Here is a 27,505-nt window from a genome sequence, read left to right as displayed (position 1 = left end):
CCAAGATCGCACCATTACATTTCAGCCTGGGCAACAAGAGTGAAACTCCGTCTCAAAAAACAAACAAACAAACAAAAAACACAAAGAATTAGCATTACATGCTCCAATTTGGTGCAGACACTATAGCATATAGGCTACCTGCGACATTCCAGTTACTAAAATGGTTGATAGATTTGAGAACACTTCACAACAGTTGGAAGCAACACAGACATTATTAAAATTTGCCTTAAAAACAAAGAAAAAAGACTAACCCGACCACCGCTGGCCTTCGCCGGACACCATGAACCACACAATCCAAACCTTCTTCTCTCCTGTCAACAGCGGCCAGCCCCACAACTATGAGATGCTCAAGGAGGAGCACGAGGTGGCTGTACTGGGGGCGCCCCACAACCCTGCTCCCCTGACGTCCACCATGATCCACATCCGCAGTGAGACCTCCGTGTCCGACCACGTCGTCTGGTCCCTGTTCAACACCCTCTTCATGAACCCCTGCTGCCTGGGCTTCACAGCATTCGCCTACTCCGTGAAGTCTAGGGACAGGAAGATGGTTGGCAACCTGACTGGGGCCCAGGCCTATGCCTCCACCGCCAAGTGCCTGAACATCTGGGCCCTGATTTTGGGCATCCTCATGACCATTCTGCTCATCGTCATCCCAGTATTGATCTTCCAAGCCTACTGATAGATCAGGAGACGTCATTCAGGCCAGGAGCTCTGCCCATAACCTGTATCCCACGTGCTCCACCTTCCATTCCTCACCCTGCCCCTGGAGCCAACTCCTGTATCAGCCCTTTATCCTCACACACTTTTTTACCATGGCATTCAATAAAGTGTACATGTTTAAAAAAAAAAAAAACAAAGAAAAAAGTCATTAACTATGTAAAACAAGGGATACATTAACTTTGAAAACAGAAAGGGTTGATTCCTTTTTTTATTTTTTTTGAGATGGAGTCTTGCTCTGTCACCCAGGCTGGAGTGCAGTGGCGTGATCTTGGCTCACTGCAACCTCTACCTTCTGGTTTCAAGTGATTCTCCAGCCTCAGCCTCCCAAGTAGCTGGGATTACAGGCGCATGCCACCACACCTGGCTAATATTTTGTTTTAGTAGAGACGGGGTTTAACCATGTTAGCCAGAATGGTGTCGATCTCCTGACCTTGTGATCTGCCCGCCTCGGCCACCCAAAGTGCTGGGATTACAGGCGTGAGCCACCAGGCCCGGCCTGATTCTTTGTTAACTAGAGTTGTCATATCTACATTTACATTCATTTCAATTGGGTGGAATTTGTGGTCATAAGGGTATGTGCAGGTTGAATTTAAATGAGTATCAGTTTTCCGAAATTCTTTTATCAATTCACACTTTTATCAGCAACCCATGAGAATTCCAACTGTTCCGCCCCTTGGCCAACACTTAGCTATTGTCCATCTTTTTTTTTTTAGCCATTCTGATAGGTGTCTACTGGTATCTCATTGCAGTTGAGTCCCTTTTCATGTATTTACTGCTCATTTGAAAAGACTTTTTTGTAAAGTTCAACTCTCATCCAGCTTTCTAAAAGACTGTCTTTATTTATTTGAAGGTGTCGTTTGTATATTCTGCATATGAACCCCTTGTCAGCTTTATGTGTTGCAAATATTTTCTCCTACCATGCAGCTTGCCTTTTCACTCTTTTAGTATCATCTGAGGATCCCAATATGAAGCAAAAGTATAAATGCAAAGTAGCAAATGGAACGAAAACAAACAGAATTTGGAATTTTCAAACAAAATGTGCCTACTTTTTCCATCATGCTTAATATGATAGAAAAAAATGTTACTCAGTACCCTTAATATGGAATAGCTCCCAAGTCAACAATAAAGATTATATGATCCAAAACATCCTAATCTGCAGTTCAGCAAAGTAAAATGATTTAATGATAAGGAACAGGCATACAGACACCACAAAATTCTTTTCTATGGAGATACTACTTTGCGAAAGAGCACGGTAATCACCAGTCCTTTGTAGTTAAATTTTAACGAAGACGCAAGGTTTCTTACACTATGTTCTTCCTAAGTTTCAAAATGCAGTGTCAGGAATGTATTCAGGGTGACATCCAGACATAGTATAACTTACGGTACACCAACTTGGGGAAGTGATATTCCTGCCAAAAAATGTATTAAGCTAAATCCAATACTCAGGGAAGGCCAGACAACCCCAAATTTAGAGAAAGTCTACAAAATAACTTGACTATAATATTCAAACTGTCAAGATCATGAAACTCAAGGAAAGACTGAGGAACTGTATCAGAATGGAGACTAGGTGACATGGCAACTAAATGCAACACATAAATCTGAGGATTAGATAGCATGCATGCATCAGTATTAGTTTCCTAAGTTTAATATCTGTACTGTAAAGACTTTGTAGGAAATACACACTCAATGGTGTTGGGGCATAATGTTGGCAGCTTACTTTCAACTAGTTCAGAAAAAATTTCTTTGTACCATACCTGCAATTTTTCTCTGAGCTAGAAATTGTTGCAAAAAAATAAAAACTTAAAAAAAAAAAAAAGAGGATTTACTCATAAGCTAGATTTAGTTTCTCACATCCTAAATTCTAGTTAACTAATGGAAGAAAACACCATCTGGGAGGTACGAAATTTCAATTAATGCTTCCAAGCCTCAGAACAAGCCACTTTCTGGCCAAGAACTGCCACTTGGACTTTGTCACTACAGGCTTTTATGTTACACAATCAAGTAAGACCAGTGTAGAGACCTTTCTCACATAGTACCACACAAAACTTCATTCACAATTCTCTTAATTTGATAACCTTCTAATCTGCTTTGTGCTATGGTTATTTATACACATGTACAAAAAAATTGGTTGCTACACTCTTAAATCCTATATTGAGGGTAGAAATGCATTCTGTTCATTTCCTTTACAGTATTTAGAAAAGCCATGTGCCATGTACTGTGCTACCGAGTAGAATACAAAGACACTCTCTTTGATCTTAATTACCATTAAGTAAAGCCATGAAAGCACATACAAGATACTAAATTGTTAAACGGGAGAAAATAGAGTGGGAGAATGCTTCTGTCTCTAAAATGGGGAAAACAAAAACATCTCAAAACACAGTTCTTGAAAAGAACAGTCTCCTGGATCCTCACTGACTAGTTCAGACTTTTAGTACTTCTCTTTGTGCAATTTAAAAGGTTGTTAGGCCGGGCGCGGTGGCTCAAGCCTGTAATCCCAGACTTTGGGAGGCCGAGACGGGTGGATCACGAGGTCAGGAGATCGAGACCATCCTGGCTAACCCGGTGAAACCCCGTCTCTACTAAAAAAAATACAAAAAACTAGCCAGGAGAGGTGGCGGGCGCCTGTAGTCCCAACTACTCGGGAGGCTGAGGCAGGAGAATGGCGGGAACCCGGGGAGGCGGAGCTTGCAGTGAGCTGAGATCCGGCCACTGCACTCCAGCCTGGGCGACAGAGCGAGACTCTGTCTCAAAAAAAAAAAAAAAAAAAAAAAGGTTGTTAAACTAATAAATCCTTATATCAAATAAAACTAAGCTATAAACAATGCTAGCAATTACAGCAAATAGGCAAATGTACTGTTCTTCAACAGCTAAGCCTGTGAGAAACTGAGATGCTTTCAACTTGAGTAATCCTAACAGTAGGATCAGGCCTAGGAATACGTCTGGACCTAGAAGTCTCGGTATTCAGCCCCATCAGCCATAATCTTGAACTGCAGATTGATGAAAGCAGAGAGAGAAACGGATACAAACTCAAAGGCCTCAAGAGTTTATAAAAATCTTAGTTTAAATACAGAAATAAAGAGAAAAAGCTTCTATATTAAATATCTCAATTTAAGTTCAGAATAAAGTCCCAACGTATTCCATGATGCTTCACCCCATACTTAAGCCGACTCAGGATGCCACAAGAATGTAAGTGGAATCAGAAAGAAAAACTGGAATTATCTATGTTAAAATAAAGCATACGACGATTTGTTGTTTTTTTTTTTTGGGGGGGGGGGTGGGGAGGAGATAGTGCCTGACAAATATTTTGCAGACCTTCAACTGGAATTCTCTATATAGGCACAATCACTCCAACACAAGTCAGGAGGACACTGTTCTTACGCGTTAATTTTTCCTTCTGTGTCTCCTCTTCCTCACTAGTAAGAATGGAACAAAAACATTGTATCCACTTAAAGCGTAGTCAGCTCTTGGAGCTAGCTATTTCTTCCTGTGATACTTGTTTACTTTACTTGGAATTTTAGAAAGAATTTATTAACTGCAGGTTCTTTCCTATAATTAGGATAAAAGCATACAAATATCTTAAAGGCTTTTGGATCATCAAGCTGTTCAATAGAGAAAACGACTAAAATCTAGCCCTCAATTCCTAATCCTGACATTTCCCAGTTGAGGAGTTTGCAAAATAGACTTCTTACCAATAGTCATAGTTACTATTAACATAATATTATTAAATGGTCTCAGAATTTCACATATAAGTAAGTCTTTCAGTAGTTAAGACAATTGGTGGGGAGTTGAAGATTGAAAAACTACTTAAGAGGAAAAAAATATACAACGTTGACAGATTGCAACGAGTTTTTTCCTTAGAACCAGCCTGTTAATATTCTTTGAGCTATTTGGTAATCATGAGCTCATCTTCCCATATAAAAATATCAGGCTGGGTGAAGTGGCTGACGCCTGTAATACCACCACTTTGGGAGGCAGGGGAGTCCTTTGAGGCCAGGAATTCAAGACAAGCCTGGGCAACTTAACGTGACCCCCACCTCTAAAAAAAAATTAAATTAGCCAAGTATGGTGGCTCGATCCTGCACTGCTAGCCACCTGGGAGGCTGAGGCAGGAGGATCGTCTGTGCGCAGGAATCAGAGGCAGTGATCCCGCCTCTGTATGCGGCCTGGATGATACAGCCAAACCCTGTCTCTAAAAGAGAAAAATCACTAAATAGATAATGTTCACAATAGCACCTCTTAGGAGTCGCAATGGTCTGCATAGTTGCTATTTATCCCTGTTTAGTGCAATTTGTATGTCATCTTTTCAGTTATCCACTAGTAGTAACTTTTTAAAAAGTCATCTTAGGGAAGACTTCCTTCTCACTTTTTCTCTCTTCGGGGCTCCTTCAATACGTAAAGTGCTAATTACTATTATATAGTAAATATCAAAACGAACTTTTGTATTTATTCGTCTGTATCCCTAAATAGTACTTATACTGTTTCCTAGCACCAGGCACAATGCCTTGGCAATTAGCTCCTTGCACGTAGCGAAGTACTGTACAGTTAAAGACAAGAATACATCCTGGAAACACGCCAGGACTTAAAACATTATTTTTCTCAGAAGTGTTTGGAGTGATAACACGCCAAGTAACGGAGGTATAAAAAGTGATTCTCAAGATAATTAATCCTACGCAGCTAGAAACGCTGTAAGGTAAAGACAATCATTTTTACAGTTATCATTTTTATTCTAACTTACTAAATAATCTTGTAACTTTTAACTTATTAGTGTTATATTATTATAACACAATGTAAAGGGATGGTGCGTAAAGGAACCGCTATATACCAGTGAGACCTGAGCAGGGCACACGAGACTGAAAGAAAAAACCACCCCACGCAAAAGCTAAGTCTTGCAGTTCTCACTCCTCGCGTCTCCAGTGTCGACGTATCCGCAGTCCTGTTTTTTTATTTCGCCCAAGATACACCCCTGGCAACCTCAGGGTGCGAGGAACCCGGTCTGCCTCCGACTCCCCGCAGCTCCTGTACTACCCAGGGCTCGCGATCCTCCATGACCCATCGAAATCGCCTCCCTTTCCCGGGCAAAGAAGGGGCTGCGACCCTGCCTCGCCCGCCGGCCGGAGCCAGCTCCCGCCCGGCTCCCCCTGGGGCCATGCTTCTCCCCGCCCCCAACGGTCCTCAGGCCCGGTCTCACCTCTCCACCCACTCTCTCAGGAAGCGCATTTCCTCGGTGTGCAGAACGCTCGGATCCTGCTTACACATTTTCACAAAGGCCCGAAGCTCGTTCACTTTGCGGGGGTCCATGGTAGAGAGGTGGTGTGCGAAGCTGGGGGACTACGGCCCTGTTCCAGGCCCAGGCGCTGGCTCGGCGTGACCGCGCAGAAGGGGGCGGCTGCCGCGAGGCAGAACAGACCAGAACCTCCCCGGCCGCTGGCTCCTCCCACCCAACGGTCTCGTGACCCCGGGTCCTCCGCCTGCTCATTCCTACTCTCTCTGCGCTGCTCCTGCGCGCTCCCTAGAACCTTCTAGAAGCGTGGCTGTTCGTGCTGTTGCCTGCCTCCCTGCGCATGCATTCTCATATTCTTAACTAGGAACCAGCTCCCTGGATGGGCCAACCCCAGAAATGGGCGCCTTCAAGAAGGCGGCAGATATCCCCTCCAGGGAGCAACGTCCAAGAACACACTGTGTCGCTGCGCGCACCCAGTAGAACTCAACACCCCGACCTAAAAAAGGGTGTGGCACCGGAAAGGCGGTCCCACGTCGGGGCATGACGTCACACCCTGCGCCGCCGCGCAAGGAAGGCCCGGGAGCGACGCCTGCCGGAAGCGGGGGGGGGCTGGCCCGGTTTCCTGGCGACGCGGCGCTGCAGGCGGTTACTCTCTTTCTCTTCCCGACGCGTGAGTTAGGCCGTCATGCCTTGGCTGCTCTCAGCCCCCAAGCTGGTTCCCGCTGTAGCAAACATCCGCAGTTTCTCAGGTTAGACTCTCCTCCCACGGTCTCCTCCCATGGTGTCCCCTGGAGGGACCCAAGTTGGTCTCAGGCGATCCCTGTTTCGGCCGACCCTTCTCCTGGTGGGGCCTCCGCTCCCCAACCCTCTGTGCTCTCCGCGGATTTCTTCTATACCGGCTGCTCCTGGAAAGGGGTGGTCCCAGTGTGTTCTCTACCGTTCAGGTATTCTGTGAAGCCGAAATGACTGCAGAGAAAAAAGTGTGCCATCCCCCAGAGGGGCTGTCTTCCAAGTTACTCGGACTCCGAAGTTGTGGCAATTATCACAAATAAGTGATATAAGTGACAAAGTGTCTCACATCAAGTAGCTCTTGTTTCTGTTAGGCATGAGAGCTTGCTCCAGAATATACACGAAGCGTGTCTTAGTAACACAGATTATTTAAGCAGCTCTTCTTAGGAAAGGTAACTGTTTGGAAATACTCTTGGGGCATTCTGTGTCTGAAAGTCCTGTTTGCAAAGACAAGACGAAGGATTAAGGAGAATAATTTTTTGTAGGGTGTCCTCTATTGCGAGCAATTAATCTGATGAACATAAAGCTTAATCAGTGAAAACTGAATCACCTTCCTTGCAGGCGGATCTGCCATTGGATTGTATTTCAGTTTTTTGGGCCAATATATAAACAACGTGTGAACCAGCACGTATGGTATTTGACATCAAAGCTATGTCTTGGCATATGTTCATGTTGATATACTTGAATTCATTTAAAATGGAATGTTAATTACATCGACTTCTTACTATAAAAAATAAAAAGTTATTGTCCAGTGCACAGAACTTGCTCTTCAGTTCTCATAGTAAAGCTACAGAAAGACGTAAGTTTCCGTGGGATTAGGTGAAAAGAAAGATGTGCAATTGTTCAGTCTTTTTTTGAGACAGGCCCTCATTCTGTCGCTCAGACTGGAGTGCAGTGGCAATCTCTACTCATTTGCATCCTCTTGCCTCCTGGGGTCAAGCAATTCTCGTGCCTCAGCCTCCGGAGGTAACTGGGATTGTAGGCACGTGCCACCACGCCCGGCTAATTTTCGTAATTGTAGTAGAGACCAGGTTTTGCCATGTTGGCCAAGTGGATCTCGAACTCCTGGCCTCAAGCGATCCACCCTCCTCTCTGAGCCACCGCGCCCGGCCTGGAATTTGCTTTTATTTGAAAGGCTGTCACCAACATGACTAAAAGCCGTACTACCAGAAGGAACGCTTGTAAAGGCACAGAACTCTGAAAAGGAATGGCCAACACTAAGCATTGCAATCATGTAGTATGGCTGGAGAAGCTTTTTTTTTTTTTTTTTTTTTTTTGAGATGGAGTTTTGCTCTGTCGCCCAGGCTGGAGTGCAGTGGCCAGATCTCAGCTCACTGCAAGTTCCGCCTCCTGGGTTTACGCCATTCTCCTGCCTCAGCCTCCCAAGTAGCTGGCACTACAGGCGCCCCCCACCTCGCCCGGCTAGTTTTTTTGTTTTTTTTGTTTTTTTTTAAGTAGACACGGGGTTTCACTGTGTTAGCCAGGATGGTCTCGATCTCCTGACCTCGTGATCCACCCGTCTCGGCCTCCCAAAGTCTGGGATTACAGGCTTGAGCCACCGCGCCCGGCCTTTTCTTTTTTTTTTCTTTTTTTTTTTTTTTTAAAAAGACAGAGTCTGACTCTTGCCCAGGCCCGAGTGCAATGGCGCGATCTCTTGGCTCGCTGCAGCCTCTACCTCCGGAGTTCAAGCGATTCTCCTGCCTCAGCCTCCCGAGTAGCTGGGATTACAGGTGCCCGCCACCATGCCTGGCTAATTTATGTATTTTTAGTAGAGACAGGGTTTCACCATGTTGGCCAGACTAGTCTTAAACTCCTGACCTCGGATTATCCGCCGGCCTCGGCCTCCCAAAGTGCTAGGATTACAGGCGTGAGCCACCGCACCCGGCTTAGGAAAAGCTTTTTTGAAATATGTTCTTAGACAAAATAGTAGGCATTACACAAAAATTAATCTGTGATCAAATACTTTTGGGGAATGCTGCATTTCATAATGTACATAATAGTTTAAATCTTTTTTTGGAGATGGGGTCTCGCCATGTTGACCAGGGTAAACTTGAACTCCTAGGATCAAGTGATCCTCCCACCTCAGCCTCTCAGAGTGTTGAGATTTTAAGCGTGAGCCACTGCACCCAGCCCTTAATAGTCTAGGTTTCTAAGAGATGTGTTCAGCAGTAATTTGCAAAATGTGTAAAAATGTATTTGACCATGGACCCCTTTTCTGTGATGAGTCTTGAACTGGTATCCCTGGAACAGATTTTGGAAAAAGTTGAGCTAGAGCGTAAGATGGGCGCAAGGAGCTGATAGGAAATCAAGTTGGGAAAAAGCTGGTGGCTGGCTCATGGAGGGCCTTGTATATTATGTTGAGAAACAATTAGCTTTTTCCTTTAGATGGTGGGAAAACTTTGAGGAATTTTAAGCTATTGAGTAAGATGATTAAATCTAAATTTTTGGTTTTCTGTTAAGAGTGAAGAAATGGACTACAGGGCATGTCATTACATTCTTAAATTTTCTGAGACACTAATTTTTGCTTTAGTTTTTGGAAAATTGCAATTTTTTTCAACTTTACTACCACATACATGATAACAGATAAACTTTACTAAATATCACATCTTATATAAGAAGCATTTAAAATACCCTGGGCTTTTATTATTTTATTTTCTGAAAATAAACTTTTTATATGAATTGTCCCCAGTCTCTTCTGTAGAATAAATAACCTTTCCTTCTCCCATCTGCCCACTAAAAATCAAATACCGATACAAAACACAAGCTCTTGACTATAACTGTCTTTTAAAAATAGCAGATATTATCATTTTTTTCCAATTTTGTATTTGTATTTGGCCAAAGGTGAATAAGTTTTAGTGCTGCTAGACGTAACTCAAACGATTTGCTTGATATCTGGTGTATTTGTAACCCATCTGTTTTTCTCCCAACATGACTAAATTAAAATGGCTATACGTGGTATTTCAATGTAACGTATTTGTAGATTTTGTGTACAAACTCTGAACAAAAATAGAAAGTTTCCTATCTGGAGTGATTCAGTGATGGCCTACCATACAGACTGCTCTGAATTCAGGGTAAGACTGGCCTTAAAAAAAGAGTGGTAAAATATACTACATAAAATTTACAATGTTACCCATTTTTAAATTTTTTTAATTTTTTATTGTTTTTCTTTAGAGACAGGGTCACACTCTGTCAGCTGGAGTGCAATGGCAATATCATAGCTCCCTACAATCTCAAACTCCTGGGCTCAAGCAATCCTCCCACCTCAGCCTCCTGAGTAGCTAGGACTACAGGCACGCACTACCACACCCAGCTAAAGTTTTTAAAAATTTTTTTCATAGAGGACAGGTCTCTTTATGTTACCCAGACTGTCATGAAATTCTGACCTCAAGCAACCCTCCTTCCTGGGCCTCCCAAGATGCTGGGATTACAGGTGTGAGCCACTGCACCCAACTAAGTTTATTTTTAACTTAAAATATTTTATACTTTAATTTTTAATTTGTAGTACCTTTAAGTTATGCATCAAATGCTGTACCTCCATTGGAAAAAAGTCATTTCATGAATAATTATATAGTCTGAACCTGTGTGTCTTAATACCTTCTTGTCTCCTAATGTTATGCATGTTTCAGAAATGTGTATAGTGGTTTTAATTAGAGAAAAGAAATAAAATAGGCTATACACTCTACTAAAGAAAAATTCTGAAGTAAAAAACTCTTTGCAGTTTTCCAAATTCCTTTTTTTTTAAGACAGGGTCTCACTTTGTCGCCCAGGCTGGAGTGCAGTGGCGTGATCTCAGTACACTGCAACCTATGTCTCCTAGGCTCAAGCAGTCCTACCAGCTTCCCAAGTAGCTGGGACTACAAGTTGCGTGCCACCACACTTGGCTAATTTGTAAATTTTTTGTAGAGACAAGATCTCACTCTATTACCCAGGCAAATTCTTAATAGCACCAACTGTCACAACAAACTCATCCTTTTCTGACATACCCAATCCAAACAACTACTAACCAAATGTCCACAATCCTGTTAAGAGTGTTGAAAAGCTCTTAGTATACTATTAAACAGATGTTATCTACAAAATTTGTGATTAACCAAAACACACACAATTGTGTTCAAATGTTATGTTTGAAGAGTCAATTTAACAATTCCTTTTGGTAGACTTCTTTCGCACCTCTTTACGCTTCTTTTTTTTCTTCTTACCACCCTCTTTGACTCCTGCTGAGAAAGTAGGGGGATCCCGGTTGCTGGTAACCCAAGATATACCTCCCTCATCATTGTCCACAAAAGTACGTTGAGATACATGTTTGGAGCTGTGAGACTTTGGTGAATAGTTGTTCAATGACTGTCTTCTCCAGCTGCATTCTTCTGCAAAGCCCTCTTCATCGGCCACACTATTTACAAGAAAAAATGTCAACTCTCCATTATCTTCAGCTTCTCTTTCTTGATCACTTTCAATAATTTTCTTTGTATTAATATTTCTGCCATTAACAATTTTGTCTGAAGTTGTAATAGATATGTAGTTGTCCATTCCACTATCATCAAAAGCCAGGGAAGAGAACGAAGTAAGGCCTTCATGCCCCAGTGAACCCTGTGATGTATATCCTGTATCATATGAAGAAAATTTCTCAAAAATTGGATATTCACTGGAGGTAGAGAAAAAGGATCCTGCGTCTCTGTTTCTGTTTCCATAGGAGCTTTTTGGATGATTTAACAGGTCCTCAAGCGAGTCTTCAAAGAAGTGAAAAGAAAATGGATCCCTTTCATGAAAAATTTCTTTAAAAACATCATCTGGCTTATGGAATGTGAAGCCATACTGACATTCATCATCAAAATGACTTCCACCTCCATTTAATCCTTCTTTGCCATATTTATCGTAAATGTCCCGTTTTTCATCATTTGATAATACCTCATATGCCTCAGCTACTTCTTTGAATTTTCTCTCTGCTTCTTCTTTATTTTCTGGATTTTTATCAGGGTGCCATTTAAGTGCCACTTTATGATAAGCTTTTTTAATGTCCTCAGGTGAAGCATATCTTTGCACTCCTAGAACTTCATAGTAATCCACCATGTTTTAACAGATAATTGGAAGTGGGTGTGCTGGGTATTGAGAACCGTGGTTTCCTTAGCTCAGGCTCTGCTGGTGGTGGTGATAGAGGTAGTGACTGCAAATAGGTACATCTTTATATTAAAGACAATGTTATTACCATGCGCTAGGAGATGAGGATACTGATTATGTGGCAAGCAGAGTTACAAATATGTCAGAGAGGGCTGCATTATGGTGTCATTCTGGGGTCAGTGTAGGGACTGGGCCGTCCAGATAGAGCTAGTCCAGAGTCATACCAGACCATCCTGAATCCTCTGGACTGTTTCCCCTATATATTTCCCTGGAAGCTTCAGGCAGTGCCTCATAAGCCAATGGAACCTGTTGCTAATAGACACACCATATCCCTTGCATAGTATGACCTCTAGATTACTGGGCCTTAATTACTTCCCACCTCTTCCATGCTTTGATTTAGGAAAATGAAGTAGTGACTTATGTGTGAAAAAAGTACTCAAACAGTTGACATATTTATTTCAGTCAAGAGACAGTTCAGTGGGAGATACAACCAAGTAACTTAGTTACAATATAATAAGAGTTACCATGAGAGGAAGTACTGGATGCTAAACAATTATATGAGAGACAGCTCAGGCTGGGGTTGTCAATGAAACCCTTTTGGAGGAAGTAGCCTGGTAAGTTAACTTTCTGCATGCCAGTGGTAAGTCATTTTGAGATTATAGTATTTTGTCCACCCAAGGTTTACTGCTATACAACATGTAATTAAAGATTTGGAAAGTTGCGTGTTTATGTATTCACTATATAATTATTGAATGTCTACTTTGTGCCAGGCACCGTTTTAGCCACTGGTGATAACAGTATTGAACAAAAGACACCAGTTTTCCTGGTGCTTGCATTATAATAGAATACAAATAATAGAACAAATAAAATAGTTCGAGATAATGTGATATGTGCTCCAAAAAAAATAAAGAACAATGTGCTGGGGGAGAGCGCTACTTTAGATTGGGTTTAGAAGGCCTCTGAGGAGAAGCCTCAGAAGATTATTGCTGAGACCTATGTGAGAGTCAGCCACATAGTGATCTAATATGGTAGCCACTGGCCATGTCGGTGGACGTTTTGGTTGTTGCCAGTTGGGACTGTTGCACTTAAAGCTAGCGCTTGATTTCGAGTACAGTGGGAAGCCTTTGTGGGGAGTGGGGAATATGCAAGTTTAATGATGTGATTTACTTTTGTAATGGATCAGTGGTTGCTATTTGGAAATTCAGTCATGTATGGGAAAGTAGAATTCAAGAGCCCAGGTAGAAACAGACCAAAGGTGGTTTGCTTTGGGGATAAATTACCAGTAGTCTAGACCCAAATTTAAAGAACTTCTATTCTATACCTGGCTCATTTTATTGTCTCTGAAAATTCCCTATAATGATCTTTGTTTTTCCTCCTCTATGTTGTGTTTATTTTATTTTCCATCACATTTATAACCCCTCACTTAAATGATAGTATAATGAAATCTAAAACTGCAGTGTATGTTTCTAGTCTTTCAAGACCATTTGTCAGGTCTGAATATTTTTTTGCTTTGCGTTAATTTTTTTATATACTTGTTTTTGAGAGGTATTGTGGAATGCTTAAAACTCCATTTAAGGCCGGGCGCGGTGGCTCAAGCCTGTAATCCCAGCACTTTGGGAGGCCGAGACGGGCGGATCACGAGGTCAGGAGATCGAGGCCATCCTGGCTAACCCGGTGAAACCCCGTCTCTACTAAAAAATACAAAAAACTAGCCGGGCGAGGTGGTGGGCGCCTGTAGTCCCAGCTACTCGGGAGGCTGAGGCAGGAGAATGGCGTAAACCCGGGAGGCGGAGCTTGCAGTGAGCTGAGATCCGGCCACTGCACTCCAGCCTGGGCGACAGAGCGAGACTCCGTCTCAAAAAAAAAAAAAAAAAAAAAAAAAACTCCATTTAAATTATCTCCAGTATATGTAGTTACATGTACTTATGTGTGGCATACCCATGATTATAATTTGCCTGCCATTGGAAATAGTAACTAATAATGTTGAACATTTTTGGGTACCCTCTGAGTCACACTGCAGCAAGTGCTCATTTCACTGACACAGCATTATAGCAAAATAAGTATTTTATGCCCATACGAAAACAGACGTTCTGAGAGATAGAGTAATTTGTCTAAGGCTACGTAGCTTGTTAGTGAAAAACGTGATTTTTAAACTTGAGTCTGATTCCAGGTTCTCCTCATTCCACTCTACTGCATTTCTCAGACCAGGACTTAAAGAGTTTAGGTTCTAGGCATTCCACAAACAGATATTAAGAACCTACTGTTACTGGAAAGGGGTCCCAATCCAGACCCCAAGAGATGGTTCTTGGATCTCGTGCAAGAGAGAATTTCAGTGGAATCCACAGAGTAAAATTAAAGCAAGTTTATTAAGAAAGTAAAGGAATAAAGAATGGCTATTCCATAGGCAGAGCAGCCCCAAGGGCTGCTGGTTGCCCATTTTTATGGTTATTTCTTGATTATATCCTAAACAGAAAGTGGATTATTCATGCTTCCCCATTTTAGACCATATAGGGTAATTTCCTGACGTTGCCATGGCATCTGTAAACTCTTAGGGTGCTGGTGGGAGTGTAGCAGTGAGGACAATCAGAGGTTACTGTCATTGTCATCTTAGTTTTAAGGGGTTTTGGCCAGCTTTTTTTTTTTTTTTTTTTTGATATTTTTATTACTAAGAATATCACAGGTAAAGTTCACAGGAAGGTGACAGTCTAGGAGAAGATGTTTGCAATGTCTAAATTTGACGGGCTTATTTTAATTTTTAATTTTTTGTTATTATTATTATTTTTATTATTATTTGAGGCGGAGTTTCACTCTTACGGCCCAGGCTGGAGTGCAATGGTGGGATCTTGGCTCACCACAACCTCTACCTCTTGGGTTCAAGCCATTCTCCTGCCTCAGCCTCCTGAGTAGCTGGTACAGGCATGCACCACCTTGTTTTTAGACAGAGTCTCGCTCTGTCTCCCAGGCTGGAGTGCAGTGGCGCGATCTCCGCCCACTGCAAGCTCCGTCGCCTCCCGGGTTCACGCCATTCTCCTGCCTCAGCCTCCCGAGAAGCTGGGACTACAGGCGCCCGCCACCACGCCTGGCTAATTTTTTTGTATTTTTAGTAGAGACAGGGTTTCACCATGTTCGCTAGGATGGTCTCAATCTCCTGACCTCGTGATCCGCCCGCCTCAGCCTCCCAAAGTGCTGGGATTACAGGCATGAGCCACCATGCCCGGCCTAATTTTGTATTTTTAGTAGAGAGGGAATTTCTCCATGTTGGTCAGGCTGATCTCGAACTCCTGACCTCAGGTGACCCGCCTGCCTCAGCCTCCCAAAGTTCTGGGATTACAGGCATGAGCCACTGCGCCCAGCCGGCCAGCTTCTTTACTATAACTTACCTGTTTTATTAGCAAGGTTTTTATGTCCTGCATTTTGTGCCGACCTCCTATTTCATTCTGTGATTAAGACTGCCTTAACTTAAACTGGGAATGTAGCCTAGCAGGTCTTAGCCTTATTTTACCAGACCCCTACTGAAGATGGAGTTGCTCTGGTTCGAACGCCTCTGACACAATGATACAGAGAGAAGGTAGAAAATAGGAAATTCTGCTCTTAAGAAATTCATGCCGGCTGGGCGCGGTGGCTCAAGCCTGTAATCCCAGCACTTTGGGAGGCCGAGACGGGCGGATCACGAGGTCAGGAGATCGAGACCATCCTGGCTAACACGGTGAAACCCCGTCTCTACTAAAAAAATACAAAAAACTAGCCAGGCGAGGTGGCGGGCGCCTGTAGTCCCAGCTACTCGGGAGGCTGAGGCAGGAGAATGGCGTGAACTCGGGAGGCGGAGCTTGCAGTGAGCTGAGATCTGGCCACTGCACTCCAGCCTGGGCGACAGAGCGAGACTCTGTTTCAAAAAAAAAAAAGAAATTCATATAGTTTGAAAAAACTAATTTCAATGGAGTATAAAGTTATAAGACGAGCACTTGTTTCTGCCGTTATCCCCTACTTTGATGATCCTTTGCCTCCCAGCCATCTGCTGTGCCATTTTCTCTGCTTCTTCACAACAAAACTTATCCAGAGTATTGTCTCAGTGTCTTTGCTTTCTTACATCATATTCCCTCCTTGGCACGCTCCAATCTGTCTTCTGTCCTCTTTACTCTGCTAAAATCGCCAGGGTCTCCAGTGACTTTGATGTTACCATATCTAGTGGTCGTCCTTTTGGCTTCCTTATATTTTGAAGCACTTGCCACACTGTGAGCCCTCCCCACCTTTTTTTTTTTTTTTTTTTTTGGATGGGGTTTTCACCCTCTTTCCCCGGGCTGGGGGGCAATGGTGTGATCTCGGCTCACCACAACCTTCCCCTCCCAGGTTCAAGCCATTCTCCTGCCTCAGCCTCCCAAGTAGCTGGGATTACAGGCATGCATCACCGTGCCCGGCTGATTTTGTATTTTTAGTAGAGACGGGGTTTCTCTATGTTGGTCAGGCTGGTCTCGAACTCGCGACCTCAGGTGATCCATCCACTTCGGCCTCCCAAAGTTCTGGGATTACAAACGTGAGCCAGCGCGCCTGGCCTGGCCCTCCCCACTTCTGAAGACACTTTGTTTAACTTCCTAAATACCACACTCTTTTTTTGTTGGGGGTAGGGGGTGGCGGGTAGAGACACAGTTTAGCCATGTTGGCTAGGCTGGTCCCGAACTCCTGGCCTCAAGTGATCTGCCTGCCTCGGCCTCCCAGCGTGCCGGGATTACAAGCGTGAGCCACCGTACCCGGCCCTAAATACCACATTCTTCTTATTTTCCTTCTTTCTCCTGTGTTCCTTCTCACACTTAAAATATTACAGTGCCAGGCTTTGTTCAGTTTCCCTGGGTAATACCCATTCCCAGGGCTTTAGATGCTATCTGTGTGCTTATGACACCTTAATTTATATATCTAGCCTGGCACTTTTCTCCCTGAAATTAAGATTGGTCATTTGACCTCTCCATTAAATTTATTTCCAATAAATATCTCAGGCTTTCCTGTTTCACGTAATGGTACAACCATTTATTCACTTGTTGAAGTCAAAAATCAAGAATTATTCTTAATTCCTCTTTTTTATTACTTATGTCCAAGTAGAAGCCAGACTCATTGACTTTTCACTTCAAAATACATTCCAAATCAAGTCACTGGGAAAATAAAGTCAAGTAACAAGTTATCTCCTTTTCCAAAGATTGTTCATAGTAGACTGGCAAACTAATTAGCAATTATGTGAAGTGTAGTAGGTATTAAAATAGAAACCATAGGAGCATTGGCAAAGACATCTGAAACAGAAGCAGTAGGTGTGAGAAGAGTAAGAGAAGTCTCCTGCATAAGTGCTATTTGAGCTGATTTTTTTAAGAATTTGTGTAATCATATAAGCAGGCGGTGTCCTCTTTAAAAGAACTGTATTTTTTCATGCAAATGCTATTATGATACAGAATGATTTAGCCGGAATTCTTCAAGTAGCTTAGTGTGGCTGCAATTATGTTTTTTGAGGATTAGATCAGGTGAGGGAGCAGGATCCAAATCACGAAGTTTCCTAAGCAAAAGAGTTTGAAACTTATGAATGAACTGGATATTTTTGAAATAGAACTTAACACACCAGCTTTGCTACTAATTACATGACTTTGGGCAAAAGATATTTAATGTAAGTAAAAAGCTATTGAGACCTTTTTTAAAAATGTACTGGGAATAAACATCTCAATTTATGTCTCCTGTTAAAGTGTCACTTGTTTGCTTTGAATTTATTAAAGTTAAGCTCCCTCTGCTTGAGAGTGGTCCAAAATAGAAGGATATGCTAGGATTATTTCATATGAGCATTGAAAAAGGAATCAGTTAACTTTTTATATTCTGAAATTTCACTCCCGAATGAGATTACAGAAGATACTATGTGTGCATGAGTATGTGTGCACAAGCGTGCATGTGGAGAAGGTGCAAAAGGAGAGAGAGAAATCACGAGAGAACTCACCAGTGCAGCAGCAGCCTACTCCACCAGCGGGTTAGTGCTGCTGGAGGGAGATGAAAAGATTAGGAAGATAAGAGAGCTTTGAAGGCTTTGCATTCTAAATTAAGGAATTAGATTTTTAACTGTCACGTGAAGTAGGCATTATCATCATTGTTTTACAAACACAGAATCAGACTCAGAGAAGTAATCTGGACAAGGTTACACAGTTAGTACCAGAGAAACTGAGATTCAAACTCAGGTTTATTTGACTTTGTAATCTTTGCTTTTATCCCTCCCCCCTGCTGCTCACTAGGTCCTCTCTGTTTGATCTCAACGATCAATACTGTACAATCTCTTTGTGAACACACAATTTCTGTAAGGACTACGAATTATGAATAATAATATATGTATTTGGGAGAGAGGAGTCTTAAAAGTTAATTCCAATTAAGTTTGTAGAGGATTGTTTAGAAAAAGCATAGTTTCTTCTAAAAAGATTTAAAAAAAAGAAAAATCATAGTTTCTAAGATGATTACAAAGAAAATGGTGTGGGTTTCCAGCCTGGGCAACATAGTGAGACCTCATCTCTACCAAAAATAAAAAAAATTAACCAGGCTTGGTGGCACATACCTGTAGTCCCAGCTACTAGGGAGGCTGAGCCACTGACTCCAGCCTGGGCGACAGAGTGAGACTCTGTCTTAAAAATAAGTAAATGAATATTGAAGGAGAGAAGGAAGGAAATACTAGTTGGCATTTTTCTAAAGCATCCAAACTGCTGGAGATGGATAAGTGTATGTACACCATGAAGACTTCTTAGATCTATTGTTTCATTTCGCCCTCTCTATTCTTCATTCAGGATGTATGTTGTGTTCACAGCGAAGGTACTCCCTTCATCCTGTCCCAGAAAGGAGGATTCCAAACCGATACTTAGGCCAGCCCAGCCCCTTTACACACCCACACCTCCTCAGACCAGGTAAGGCCTTTTAACTATGCTGTCTCCCCATTTAGGTTTTGTCTACAGCAATGCTATTGAATAGAACTTCTTGCAGTAAGCTCTGGATCTGTGCTGTTCCGTAAGGTAGCCACCAACCTCACATGACCATTGTACACTAATAAGGTTGCTAGTACAGCTGAGGAACTGAACATTTTATTTTATTTTATTTTAATTAATTTAAATTTAACTACCTGTGGGTACTGGTGCTTTATTGACAGTACTAGTCTAGAACAAGGTTTAAATATGATAAACCTTATAATTCAGAATAATTAATGAAAGGTATGCATTTCAGGATGTTTTTAAAGCAAAGTTCTATTTCTAAGTTTTTAGAACTGTATACTATTGTGAATTACTGTGTTAAAGACATTTTAGAAAACATGTTTTTTCTTGAAATTATCAAATACTTACTTTAAAATTTTAACCTATTTCTATATAGATAAAGCAAGATTTCCAGATTTGTTTGTCACAGATTTGAGAGGTAGTATCCGAGTTGATGAAGGTGATGCAAAAAATTGTTAAAGGTTTGTTTTACTAATTTTTTTTTCTGCTATAAGATCCCAGCGTTGCTGCCAGAAGATGGCTTATAACTACTGCTCAAATTTAGACCTAAAGGTTTTTTGTTTTGATTTCTTAAAGGGCACTTAAGGGGTGAACTGTGACTAATGAATATCTCAAAGAGATAGGTAGGGTAAAAGCAAACACGTTGTAGAAAAAGCAATCAGGTTTTCAAGGAAAATTAATTGTTCTTCTGCCATAAGAAATTAAATCTGTCTTTGCCATATAAACATATATATTACTAATGTGAATTTGCCTTTAGAAATATGTTCCTTTTCACTGTCTCCACTCAGTGAGTGATACCAGTATGTTTCTCAGTGAGGGCTTCCTTTTGCTGATTTTTCATCAGACTCGAATTCCTGCTGGGAAGTCGGCTGAAACTAAGGAAATGCAGCTCACCACTGAAACCCACAAGAAATCAGAGTTTTTCAAAGCTGTAAGGTAAGCTTAATAGCAACCCAGTTGGTATTAATTTTAGTATTTACCCTATCAACCTACCTGTAGCCTCGAGGTTTTTTTTTAGTAGAATTGATAGTTTTACCAGCTTTGAAAATTACTGATTTCTTGTGGTGAGATATTTTTACATGGTAAGCTACATTTTCCAGGCCTTAAACCTAGCAATTATATTGTCAAGATAATGGTCTCTGTATCTAGACTTTTTTGCTCTATACCTTAAGTGCATATTAAGTATAAGTGAATATAAATAAATATGCACATGTGTATGTTCATATACATACGTATGTGAATATCTGGGGGAAAAGGGATGTCTGTCCTAATTTTACTCTCCTAGACATGGGATTTTGGACATTGGGGTAAGTGAGAAGGGATGGAAGTGGAATTTTAAAACAGAATTATTAGGATTTTAGACTTCAAACTATCAGGTATGCCATTAGGTACCGATTTTTCTGCAGACAAAAGTATCAAACGAATTAATCATTTGTCTTTCTCCTTCCAGAGATGGAAAACTTGTGGAAGTGTTAAAATGATCGTAGGGTGAAGAAGAGTAAATTTTTAAGAAAAATTAAAAGGGGCCGGGCGCAGTGGCTCACACCTGTAATCCCAGCACTTTGGGAGGCCAAGGTGCGTGGATCACCTGAGGTCAGGAGTTTGAGACCAGCCTGACCAATATGGTGAAATCCCATCTCTACTAAAAATACAAAAAAAAAAAAAAAATTAGCCAGGTGTGGTGGCATATGCCTGTAATCTCAGCTACTGGGGTGGCTGAGGCAGGAGAATCACTTGAATCCAGGAGGCGGAGGTTGCAGTGAGCCAAAATTGCGCCACTGCACTCCAGCTTGCGGGGCAGAGGGAGACTCTGTCTCAAAAATAAAAATAAAAAAAGAAAAAAGAAAAAAAATTAAAAGGCATATAATACTTACTTTAAAAGTCTCTTGTAGGCCAGATACAGTGGCTCATGCCTGTAATCCCAACACTTTGGAAAGACAAGGTGAGAGGATCACTTGAGGTTAGGAGTTCGAGACGAGCACAGGCAACATAGCAAGACCCTGTCTCTATAAGAAATAAAACAATTAGTGCTCTTGCCTGTAGTCCCAGCTACTCGGGGGACTCGGGTGGGAGGATTGCGTGAGCCCAGGAGGTCAAGGATGCAGTGAGCTGTGATCATGCCTCAGCACTCCATCTTGGGTGACAGAGTGAGACCGTGTCTCTCAAAAAAAAGTCTCTTACGCAGTTGGTTTGTTAGTTTAGGATATAAAATTATGTCATGTGCTACTTGGTTTCTCCAAAGGTTTCATGTTTTGCATATTTCCCTAATACATGGCAGTATGTACTTAATACTTTTGGGAAACATCTCAGTGCCTTTCCTAATTATTATGCAAGTTCTGTGCATACAGAAAAAGAGAATACAGGTAAGCATAGATTTTTTTTTTAATTACTGATAATCCCACAACTCAGAGAAAGACACTGTTGAGAAAATTTTGGTATATGTTTCTTTATAGTCTTATTTCTTATATAGGTGTGTGTGTAAGTGTACATGTATACACACTCTTTGTATATTGCTCTATTATTTCCTTGAATCCTTAAAAGTGAAATTACTGAGGCCGGGCGTGATGGCTCACACCTGTAATCCCAGCACTTTGGGGGGCTGAGGCAGGTGGATCATGAGGTCAGGAGTTCGAGACCAGCCTGGCCAACATAGTGAAACCCCATCTCTACTAAAAATATAAAAATTAGCTGGGCTTGGTGGTGCCTGCCTGTAGTCCCAGCTACTCAGGAGGCTGAGGCAGGAGAATCACTTGAACCCAGGAGGCAGAGGTTGCAGTGAGCTGAGATCACGCCATTGCACTCCAGATTGGGCAACCGCGTGAGTCTTCCTCTCAAAAAAAAAAAAAAAAAAGTGTAATTACTGGGCCAGTTCCTCTGAATTCTTGGGAGCTATTTTTCCTAGATTTTTCTTTGCCATACCTACCTATCCAAGTTTCCTGAAAAATCAATAGCTTGGAAAATATTTAGCAGGATGATACGTGAAATAAATTCTATTCTGGCTGTGCTACTGCCAGATTCTAGTGATTTTCAAAACTTGTCATTTCCTTAAATCTGAGCATTGTAGACCATTTCTGCTTTTTATGACAGTGCCATCTCTGTGCTAAGGACTGTATTTGTAGGGATGGAAAATGTTGGTCAGTCTCTTGGATTAGTACTGTGTCTCACACTTGACACTCAGACATGAAAATGATTCCATGTGGGAAGGCAAGTGGCATTCTGAACTGTGAGTCTACTTTTTTTTTTTTTGAGACGGAGTTTCATCCTTGTCGCCCAGGCTGGAGTGCAACGACACAATCTCTGCTCACTGCAACCTCTGCCTCCCGGGTTGAAGCAGTTCTCCTCCCTCAGCCTCCCAAGTACTAGGATTACAGGCGCCTGCTACCACACCCGGTAATTTTTGTGTTTTTAGTAGAAATGGAGTTTTACCATGTTGGCCAGGCTAGTCTCGAACTCTTGACCTCAGGTGATCTGCCCGCCTCAGCCTCCCAAAGTGCTGGGATTACAGGTGTGAGCCACTGCGCCCAACGAGTCTACTTTTTATATTATCTGTACAGAAAAGATAGTTCCATGGTTCCCTGATTATTGTCAAAGGAGTAATGTTGTCATTATACAGAACAGCAAGACATTCATCTCAAAGAAACACTGAAACATATCAGGGAATGAATGGGAAGAATCAGTGGGATACCTAATGAGGCATTATTTCTAAAATTTTTACATTATTAAACAAAATTAGTTTTAGAATATGTGGTATAGTTTGGAGTGCTAGATTTAAAAAGGGCTACTCAGGGAGTTGGGCTTGTCAGAATAACTTGTCTAACATATGTAGAACCACTTCATGGTGTTTTTTTTTTTTTTTCTTTTTTGAGACGGAGTCTCGCTCTGTTGCCCAGGCTGGAGTGCAGTGGCGTGATCCAACTCACTGCAACCTCCACCTCCCAGATTGAAGCAATTCTCCTGCCTCAGCCTCCCGAGTAGCTGGGACTACACGTGTGCACCACCACGCCTGGCTGATTTTTGTATTTTTAGTAGAGACAGGGTTTCACCATATTGGTCAGGCTGGTCTTGAACTCGTGACCTCATGATCCACTTGCCTTGGCCTCTCAAAGTGCTGGGATTACATGTGTGAGCCACCAAGCCCGCCCCACTTCTTGGTTTTCAACTACAGCAGCGAACAGATTTTTGGGGAAATAATCATAATGCAACTATGTGGCATAAAATTTAAGACAATGCTTTCACCATTTACCTTTTCATCTCTATCGTCAACTATAATGGCAGAAGCCAGGTGTGGTGGCTCACGCCTATAATCCCAGCACTTTGGGAGGCCTGGGCAACATAGTGAGACCTTATCTCTACAAAAAAGTAAGCAAAATTAGCTGAGTGTGGTGGCACATGCCTGTAGTGCTAGCTACGCCGATAATCCTAGCACTTTGGGAAGCTGAGGTAGGAGGATTGCTTGAGCCTGGGAAGTCAAGGCTGCAGTCAGCCGAGATTGTGCCACTCCACTCCAGCCTAGGCAACAGAGCAAGACCCTGTCTCAAAAATAAAATAAAATAGAAATAAAAATAAAAATATATATATAATGGCAGAGATGATACAGTTACAGTGAATATAATATTTAAAATGATGAAAAGATTGATTCTAGAATGGGTTATAGATAATTATTCCCAAATCTTTTTCCCTTAAGAGTTTCAAAATCAGCTGCCCATCTTTCAGTGATGGTTTAATTGTAGCTGTCTCTTGAGCAAGGGATGCATTTTATTTTTAAAGCTTGTTAAATATGGTTGATTTTAATAATATCTAAAAGACAAAGATACTATTTTGGTGGTGGTAAGATTTTTATACTATTTAAAAGATTAAAATGATGCTTGATAACAAGTTTGGGGAGTCAGGAAGAAAAATAAAAAATAAATAAAATGATGCTTGAGACCAGGAGGTCAAGGCCGTAATGAGCCACGATTGCACCACTGCACTCCAGTATAAATAAAAAATAAAATAAATAAAATGATGCTTGAGCCCAGGAGATCAAGGCTGTGGTGAGCCATGATTTTGCCACTGCACTCTAGCCTGGGTGACAGAGTATTACCCTATCTCAGAAGAATTTAAAAAGTAAAATGTATAAAGAAATAACAGAAATTGGAAGTAGTTTGGACCTGCCTAGACTGTTGGGTAAGCTTTTTCAAAATATACATACACGCTAGGACTCTAAAGAGCTGTTGAATGATAATCTCAAAGGGAGGGCTTAGAACATGTGTTTTTGTTTTTGTTTTTTTGAGACAGGGTCTCACTCTGTCTCCAAGGTTGGAGTACAGTGCCGAGATCACAGCTCACTGGAATCTTGACCTCCGGGGGTTAAGCAATCTTCTGCTTCAGCCTCCTGAATAACTAGGACTACAGGCATGCACCACCATGCCCAACTGCCCAACTAATTTTTGTATTATAGAGATAGGGTCTCACTACGTTGCCCAGGCTGGTCTTGAACTCCTGGACTCAAGCAATTCTACCACCTTGGCCCTCTCAAAGTGCTGAAATTATAGGCATGAGCCACCATACTCAGCCTTTGGAACATGTGTTTTGAAGAGCTCCCTAGGCGTTTCTCACATATACCACTAACCTAGTGGGTATTCATTTAGCTAGGTGCATGAGATGCCTGATGACTTAAGGGGACAAGCCAGATCTGTGGCCATTGGCCATGTTTTGAAGCACAGAATGTGCCTTCCCCATGCCTCTGTAGTCTTATCCCCAGTCACTCAGTCCTTAAGTTCATTCACATCTTTATCATCATCACCACCATCAAATGAGTGATGACATTACATTTATCTAACCATTTCGAAACACTTTTTTAATAGATTATATCTGATAGAATAGTAGACTGAAAGTTTTGTATCCTACAGGTTTTAAATTTAAGTTGAAGGTCTACTTTTTCTATAAGTATTTCACCATGAAGCCCACCTGTTTTTATAAAGTAATATATTTTCTTTTCTCACCCCAATGTACCTATGTAATTTTGTTTTTGTTTTTGTTTTGTTTTTAAGATGGGGTCTTGCTCTGTCTCCCAGGCTGAACTGCAGTGGCACAATCATACCTCACTGCAGTCTCGACCTCCCAGGCGATCCTCCCGCCTCAGTGTCCCAAGTAGCTAGGACTACAGGCATAAGCCACCATGCCTGGCTAATTTTTTAAATTTTTGTAGAGATGGGATCTCACTGTATTGCCCAGACTTACTTATATAATTTTTTTAAATCACCGTATTCATAGTGATTATTTGTTTTCCTCTTGTCTTCATCTCCTGATTCAGTTTTAATACAGAGTAAATAATGTAGTCACTATGTAAATAAATTTATAGATGAATAAACCTGTTTTTTACTTACACATCTAGTACATATTCACAGACCATTTCAGGATGCCATTATACCAATAATCTATAAACTGTCATCTAGTGAAGAATTATAGAGGATTTCTCTGTTTGTTTGTTTTTAAGCCCAATAGAAAATCTTGAAATATAATAAAGTTTTCATGTAGTGTAAATAGTAGAAAATTAAAAATAAACAACTTTGGCTGGGCATGGTGGCTCACACCTATAATCCCAGCACTTTGGGAGGCCAAGGTGGGCCAATTGCTTGAGGCGTGGAGTTTGACAACAGCCTGGCCAACATAGCGAAACTCCATCTCTACTTAAAAAAAAAAAAAAAAAAAATTAGCTGGGCATGGTGGCACATGCCTGTAATCCCAGCTACTCGGGAGACTGAGGCACGAGAATCACTTGAACCCAGGAGGCAGAGGTTGCAGTGAGCTAAGATCGCACCACTTTGCTCCTGCCTGGGCAACAGAGCAAGACTCTGTCTCAAATAAATAAATAAATAAATGACATTTGTATTTCTCTTTTTTACCTTTGTGTGTAGTCCTCATTAACACTGAGAAACCTTCTGAGGTAAAGATTAGCAAGAATCAGCCCTAGACAAGAATCAGGAGCTACCTAAAGAAATGAATAATAATGAAAAGTTTCTGAATGGTCAATGGAGACGCATTCCTAACATGTGAAAAAGCCAAAGACTTCCAGGTCTTCTATTTTGATCTCATTTGTTGTCATAATAGTGGTTGTCCATGTAAATTTTACTCTTCTAAGGTCCTGCCTGGCTTTGGATTACCAGGATGACAACCAGTTCAAGTGTAAATTTTTTATTTTGATAATAATTATAGCTAATACTTACGTAGTGCTAAATGTTATGTTTTAAGTGTTTTATTAACTTACATAATCCACCTGACAACTTTGTGAAGTCAGTGCTATTGTTATTTCCATTTTACATGAGGAGACTGAGGCACAGAGAAGTTTGGTAGCTCTTTCCAAGTCACTCAGTGAATTGCTAAGCCAGGATTCCAACTCACAAAAGCCTAACTCAGAATCCACACTTTCAACCACAAAACAGTGCATAATACCTATGCCAAAAAATACTATCTGGGAATATTTTTTAAAGTATTTTCTCATTACATTTTTTATAAGAAGACATCCAACTGAGAGAAGTCTTAGTATAAAAGTTACTTTGTTTGGAGAGTAGTATACTTTTTTAAATAAGGTAAAATTTATATGCAGCAAATTTCACAGATCTTACATATGCAGTTCAGTGAGCTTTAACAAAGCTAACCTAGAGCTCAGTCAAAATACAGAACATTTCCATCGTCCTGGAAAGTTCCCTCATGCTCCTCCAGTCAGTCTCCACCTTCATAGGCAGCCACTCTTTTGGTTTCTGTCATCATAGACTGTTTTGCCTTTTCTTGACTTCATGTAAGTGGAATCATACAGAATCATAATATGTATGTATGTAGCCTTTCTGTTTGTTTAGTTTTGCTCGATATATGCAAATCTATTTAGAGTATTTTTTATTTGGTCATTGCATTTTTTCTGAGAGGCCTATTTTACATTATAAAGGAAACACTAGCTTTTTCTTTCTCCCCATTCTCCAACTGCAAAGTGATAGTTTATTAATTACTTCCTTATATGCTGTGAAAACTACCTAATATTAAGCAGACTTCTTTTCAAAATCAGACCATGTTAAAATTCTAATCTAGTTAGTTTCAGGAAATAAAATACATACCTAGATTGTAGCAAAGACCTGTATCATTTCATCCATTTTCAGTCTTTGTTATATCTTCCTTTCTGGGTGTTTTGTGTAGCTGGTAAAATATGAAGAACATTACTGCTTTTCTCTTCAAGAGGCACGATCCTAAGGGTCCTGGAAGAGCTTTCCTTCTTGGCTGCAGAATCTCAGAACTGATAGTGAGACTTTGCAGAGTCCAGCTTCCAATATCTAGGCTTTTGATTGGCTCAATAAACTTGTTAGAAGAGCCTTTCCATCTTAAGTGGTTCCACGTCATAAAATGCTGACTTTGTTTTTTAATTCTTTACAATTCTACAAAGTTGCCAGAGGATCTATTCAGGTATAGTTTTATCAGAAGAAATCCAGGCCAGATTGACTATAAAGTTGAGTTCTGTGATCAAAGGCCATAACACCTTCCAAGTTTACTCCCAGGGTTTAAAGGTCATTGCTTTAACACATTTTTTTTTTTTCTCCTTCAAATGAAAAGGTTTCCTTTTTTTTTTTTTTTTTTTGAGGCAGAGTTTCACTCTTGTTGCCCAGGCTGGAGTGCAATGGCACGATCTCGGCTCACCGCAACCTCC

At 41.3% G+C, this 27,505-nt stretch overlaps 3 protein-coding genes and 1 pseudogene across 6 annotated transcripts in view; 2 read left to right on the top strand and 2 right to left on the bottom strand.

Annotated features, from left to right (window-relative positions):
- The window catches only part of ST13 (ST13, Hsp70 interacting protein), a 34,143-nt gene extending 27,660 nt beyond the window's left edge, over positions 1-6,483 (bottom strand). The window contains exon 1 of one of the 2 annotated variants that reach the window (XM_025400772.1): positions 5,909-6,483. In XM_025400772.1, coding sequence (XP_025256557.1) covers positions 5,909-6,018 — 110 coding nt within the window. In that variant the 5' untranslated portion in view covers positions 6,019-6,483. The remainder of the gene's footprint in view (positions 1-5,908) is intronic. The other variant, XM_025400773.1, reaches the window with a different exon arrangement.
- Positions 250-843, top strand: LOC112633818 (annotated as a pseudogene). The gene has a single exon (XR_003121593.1). The product of XR_003121593.1 is annotated as an interferon-induced transmembrane protein 3 pseudogene (transcript).
- A 60-nt stretch (positions 6,484-6,543) lies between the features above and the next one.
- The window catches only part of XPNPEP3 (X-prolyl aminopeptidase 3), a 70,746-nt gene continuing 49,784 nt past the window's right edge, over positions 6,544-27,505 (top strand). The window contains exons 1-3 of one of the 2 annotated variants that reach the window (XM_025400530.1): positions 6,544-6,690; positions 10,478-10,590; positions 11,418-12,581. In XM_025400530.1, coding sequence (XP_025256315.1) covers positions 6,627-6,690; positions 10,478-10,578 — 165 coding nt within the window. In that variant the 5' untranslated portion in view covers positions 6,544-6,626 and the 3' untranslated portion in view covers positions 10,579-10,590; positions 11,418-12,581. Of the gene's footprint in view, positions 6,691-10,477; positions 10,591-11,417; positions 12,582-18,633; positions 18,751-27,505 lie in introns of those variants that run through there. The other variant, XM_025400529.1, reaches the window with a different exon arrangement.
- On the bottom strand, positions 9,358-11,920 carry DNAJB7 (DnaJ heat shock protein family (Hsp40) member B7). Its single transcript, XM_025400531.1, has one exon. It carries the CDS (start codon positions 11,792-11,794, stop codon positions 10,865-10,867), a length of 930 nt encoding a protein of 309 aa, XP_025256316.1. The 5' UTR covers positions 11,795-11,920; the 3' UTR covers positions 9,358-10,864.

The sequence above is a fragment of the Theropithecus gelada genome, chromosome 10, assembly GCF_003255815.1.
Source record: "Theropithecus gelada isolate Dixy chromosome 10, Tgel_1.0, whole genome shotgun sequence".
In the NCBI taxonomy this organism is placed as follows: Eukaryota; Metazoa; Chordata; class Mammalia; order Primates; family Cercopithecidae; genus Theropithecus; species Theropithecus gelada.
This window is presented reverse-complemented; position numbering and strand designations above follow the sequence as displayed.

Excerpts from the sequence above, each read along its gene's own strand:
- DNAJB7 (XM_025400531.1), bottom strand. The coding sequence starts at position 11,794 with ATGGTGGATTACTATGAAGTTCTAGGAGTGCAAAGATATGCTTCACCT.